The 4,924-nt window shown below is 42.4% G+C and overlaps 1 protein-coding gene across 6 annotated transcripts in view; it reads left to right on the forward strand.

The window, feature by feature from the left end:
- The window catches only part of PIP4K2A (phosphatidylinositol-5-phosphate 4-kinase type 2 alpha), a 181,618-nt gene extending 177,628 nt beyond the window's left edge, over positions 1-3,990 (forward strand). For all 6 annotated transcript variants that reach the window (XM_083467568.1, XM_083467571.1, XM_083467569.1 and 3 more), the window contains one exon: positions 670-3,990. In XM_083467568.1, the coding sequence (XP_083323694.1) occupies positions 670-750 (81 nt within the window). In that variant the 3' untranslated portion in view covers positions 751-3,990. The remainder of the gene's footprint in view (positions 1-669) is intronic.
- The last annotated feature ends 934 nt before the right edge of the window (positions 3,991-4,924 follow it).

The following is a 4,924-nucleotide window of genomic DNA, read 5'->3' on the forward strand; positions in this document are numbered from 1 at the left end:
TACCAAGATAGCGCCCAGCCCTAGCTCAACATTAGAGATCACCAGCGTTTTCAGACAAGTGGCTGCATTTCGAATTTTGAGTTCGTGCTGGAGGAGCCAGTCACACCTGCGGCATTTCTCAGATGACACGAAATTAGAGATACAACCGCCTGCTACCATCACCGCCCCTCAACAGCCTTATGCTTACCATGGGAAGTCAGTCACGACTTGCTGGTACTGATTGGGGAGATCACACAATATTGAGTTCACACAAACATAAACTGCTGCTCAGGGGCGCCCCTTTGAAGAAAATATTGGGGGGGGGGGCGGGACAGACAAGGATGGTGATGTGGAAGGGAGGGTGGGAGGAAGAAGGGATGGCAGAAAAGAAACCTGAAAGTAAAAGGTGAAACTCTGGACCAAGATAACTATGAATCAAGCTGGAAAGAGTCAGAGAGGTAGGAGGGGCTTGGATGACTGGGTAGCACAACTTCAAGAGTCATCACTTGCAAGGCACTGGCACTCCCCCAGCGTGCTTTGTTTTAGGGCAATGTCTGGATTTTTACTTTTGCTGTCCTCCTCCTAAATACCGTGGTTACCATAGTGTGTGTTTTGTGACATGGACATCATGAACGCATCTCCTGCCACAACAAGCCAATTGTTCTCTTAAACTACGTCTTGCTTTTTCAGGCTGGTGCAGAGATTTCAACAGTGAATCCCGAACAGTATTCAAAGCGGTTCTTGGACTTTATTGCCAACATCTTGACGTAACCTAATGTTCCATTGGACAGATTACAAGGTCTGGGAACAGCAGCAATGGCTACAAGTGTGTAAGGGATAAAAAGCTTCTTTTAAAAGGAACTCTCAAAGTGCTATCTTGCAGAAGGCAGCCCCCTTGTTTACATCTGCTGGCAAAGATGACTGACTGGGGTGAAATACTCGCTTTAACAGCTGCCTGATTTATGCCCAGCATAGTTCTAGCTATTTCTGATGCGTGTGTGCGTGCGTGTGAGTGTGTGTGCAGAAACAAATATAAATTAACTAATAATAACTAAAATAGATCAGCTTATTACTCGGTGTGCATTGCAACAACACTCCGTGAATACTAGCTGAGCTGGGATGAATGGTTAGAGGTGGGTGGGGAGGAAGGCATTATATGCATGTAAAGTTCTACAATATTGGTATCGAAACTAAACTGTGGATCAGTTTACGTTTTGAGCTGAGAGGTGCAAGACAGTATTTGGTGGCGATGATGACTATGACCTTACTGCAAATGTTACACTTAACTACCCTGCATGTTGGCACTCTTTGAAAATAGAAACATCATAAGCTCCTTATGCCGGAAGCTTTCCTGTTGGCACCTTTTTCATTTAATTAAATTGGCCCATTGCAACAGGAAATAAGTCTTCCAGCAATTCAGAGGTCTGGCTCTTGTTTTACCAAAATCTAATGTCATAATCATGCTGTGTGTTCTTTGCCAAGGGTAGACATATTTTGAGGGAGGTGGAGCAGGAACATTAAGACTGTTTAATTGTCATGTTACATGAAGATTTTACACTGTATGTTTATCGTATAGGAGCTGAGTGTACTACAAAGGAAATCAATGATGCTTTTTTGGAAGAAATTAATCATTTTGGGCAATAATAGCATTTTCCACCACATGAACAAAGGAATAGGAAAGTCTGTTCACCTGTAACTGATCAAAACCGAGACATTTAAATGCTTACATTGTGCTGTTTTTAATATTTTATTAAAATATTCTTTTTTAAGCCCTAAATTTTACTGTTTACATTAATAGGAAAACAGGGATGCTTTGAGTATGTCACAGTATGTGAATCTGAAGTTTACATGTAAAGTTATTTTGCAGTACAGATGAAGTAATTTCTTGAAGTATAATATGCAGTAATGTACCCAAGTGGATATTCAGTTCACCTCCATGATAGAAAATATTTTTGCAGTCCATGGTGACAGGTTGTTTTGAGGTTATTTTATATGGCATTTTTATTACCTAATTAGCTCTGTTGCTCCAAAAGATGCTGTGTTAACTGATTTGCCTAAAATTATGTTGACGCCTATAACCTGTTTTGAAAAACCTCAGATCACTGGGGGGGGGGAGAGGTTCCAAACTTTGAGGACGACAGAATTAGATATGCTTAAAACTACTATTCTCTACTTAATACACTGTGCTAAATTGTGCCTTTAAAAAAATTATATGTTGAAACAGACATTCATGGGCAACTCAAAAAATAAACCACTCACTCTCTCTCCCACTCTGCAACATAAAGCTTGTTCCACAAATTCCAAGTTGCCTTTTCCACTTATCTAATGCCAGTTCTGTTAAGCTTGCAGCTGAGCATAAATATGTATAGTTGGCTTCAGAGAACTCTGATAAAACATAAGCGGATCTTGCTCTTATGCAGCCAAAGGCAATATATCCTATTACACTGCACAATATTTCAACAGGGCTGTGATAGAATTAGAAGGGACTGCAAGTCCAACCCCCTGAAATGCAGAAATCTTTTGCCCAACATAGGGTTCGACCCCCCAAACCCTGAGATTAAGAGTCTCATTGCTCTACCAACTGAGCTGTGTTACCTTTTTAAAAAACGTATCTAATTCGGTTTTATTTTCCCACCGAAGATAATGAATCTTAAAGAGTGATGGGATTCTCAGTTATTAAAAGCAATCACCTCCCCCTTGCTTTTAACCCACAACATTCTTGGACGCTTTAAAAGGCCCTGTTTCTATGCGAAAACAGATGGATGTTGAGATTTACACTGACCTTTTAAGACCCTCCATCCACAATAAGTTAACCCAAATTGCTGATCCTTTTTGGCAGTGGGTCTCTTGCAACTCTCCCTTTGTGGGGGCAGGGGAGGTCCATAGCTAAGTGTTGGAACACCCACTCTGCCCGCAAAAGGTCCTCAGTCCAATCCCTGCCATCTCTGGGACAGATGTCTGAAACCCTGGAGAGCGTCTGCCAGTCAGTGTAGACAGTACTGAGCTAAATGGACCAGTGGCCTGGCTCAAAATAAGGCAGCTTCCTATGTGCTGTTGTCTCCTTTCCCTCCTCCTGTTTGGACATACTTCCCAGCCAAGCTATTAGTGACTGCGAGGCAAAAGACACAGCCCCACATGGGTTTCTCACCACCTGAGTTCTCCTTCCCCTTTGATATATTTATAATAATGACCAACTCGTTACTATAGTGGGGTAGGAGAGCTGAAAATAATGCCCATAAGCCTCCTAGAGCAAAATATATACATCAGGAGGCGTAGTTTGACCATAGCAGCTAGAGGAATGTGAAAATTTGTGTCCTGGGCTTTTTAGACTTGTCTACCCCATGTACTATCTGATACCAAAGGGGCACATTGGTTGCCAGATGTGACCTACGTTGGCATTATTTTCAGCTCTCCTGCCCCACGACTGTGTTGCTCAATGCAGATGGCGGTACCCCCTCTTTAAAAGTCAGCTGTTGCAAATCTGGATGGCAAATTTCTTTAGTAGTTTGTCCAACATCTTGGAATAGCTGTAGCTTCTGTCTTACTGAGGCGCATGATACTCATAACTGCATTCTCTCCAGTTTGGGATAGATTACAAAAACACTTTTCAGGTTGATGCAAGGAATGGTTGTCAAGTTGTTGACAAGGGGTAGGTCATGCACTTTCCACACACGTCCTACTGCCCTTGAGAGACATTACTTTGAACAAATATTTTTTTGGGTTCCATTTTCTGTTTTGTGATGTAATAGTCTCTGAAATTCCCAGTCATTGCAAACGTACCCCCCTAATGGACGGCGCACCATTGTAAGTTTATAGAGCTCCACCTAGCTGAAAGTCTAGGGAAAATGCTTCACCAAATAAATGGCCATCTCTTTTCTCACCTGAATCTCTATTGGTACGATTGGATGTATTATATATACTGTATACTTGGGTGGACTGTCACAACAAATGCTACCACCAGTGACTTTTCAGGATTATAAATAAACTTAACTAATTTCTACTGTGCCGCTAGATGTGTCTCTTCACTTGTTGTGCTATATTATACACAATTCTCGCCACCCCAACCCTGTACTAGCAGGTTTCCCAGCAGATCTTCCCTAATGACCTGCATTGTAATTTGCTGTCTTGTATCCTGTGCCTAAGTGTGCAGCTAGGGCAATAGAGGTACCCCAATAGTCCTAACAGCATGTTGCTTTTCTCCCTTTTCTCTCGGGTGCCACAAACAACACAAGTGTTACTTGGTTGCTTCCAAACGTGATAGACATTGTGTAGCATCCTTGTTTGCACGCCACACTAAACCAAACTATGATTTGCCAGGCCTGTGCAAATATGGTGGCTTCCGGAGGGGACCTTGCACCCCTTTTGCTGATTCCCCTTTCCGTTTTGCTTGGGGTGACAACTAAACTAAGATTTGGCTTAGGCCCCATCCTCACTATGCATTTAAATTCTGAGTTTCCTGGGAAGGGGGGATTGATTGTTAAATGACTGAGAATTGCAGCTTGATGAGCGGACCAAGGGGTCTCCTAACAACTCTCTGCACCCACAACAAACTACACTTCCTAGGATTCTTTGGGGGGAGCCACAGTTGTTTAAAGTGGTATCATACTGTCTTAAGGATATAGTAGAGATGGGATCTTAGTTTGTTGTTTGAACCTAGAATCATTGTCAAGATAACTCCTCCTTAACCATGGCCTATAGTCACAGGTTGTCTATGGTTAGAGATCATCCAATGTGGTCTGGAGTCTCTGAGCCAGATACTAAGCCAAAAGTATCTGTTTGCTTCTGTGCCACACTGTGCTGAAAGGACAGAGAAAGGAGCAAAGTGGGTGTGAGCTCCTCTCTGAGGCCCAGCTACTTTGTGTGCTCCCAGTTAAGTCATAGTTTGGCTTACCATCATGTGTGAACCAGGCCAATGTATTTCCTTTTTAAAAAAAAACACAAAAAA

This window comes from Podarcis liolepis (genome assembly GCF_965112155.1).
Source record: "Podarcis liolepis genome assembly, chromosome: 12".
Lineage (NCBI taxonomy): Eukaryota > Metazoa > Chordata > Lepidosauria > Squamata > Lacertidae > Podarcis > Podarcis liolepis.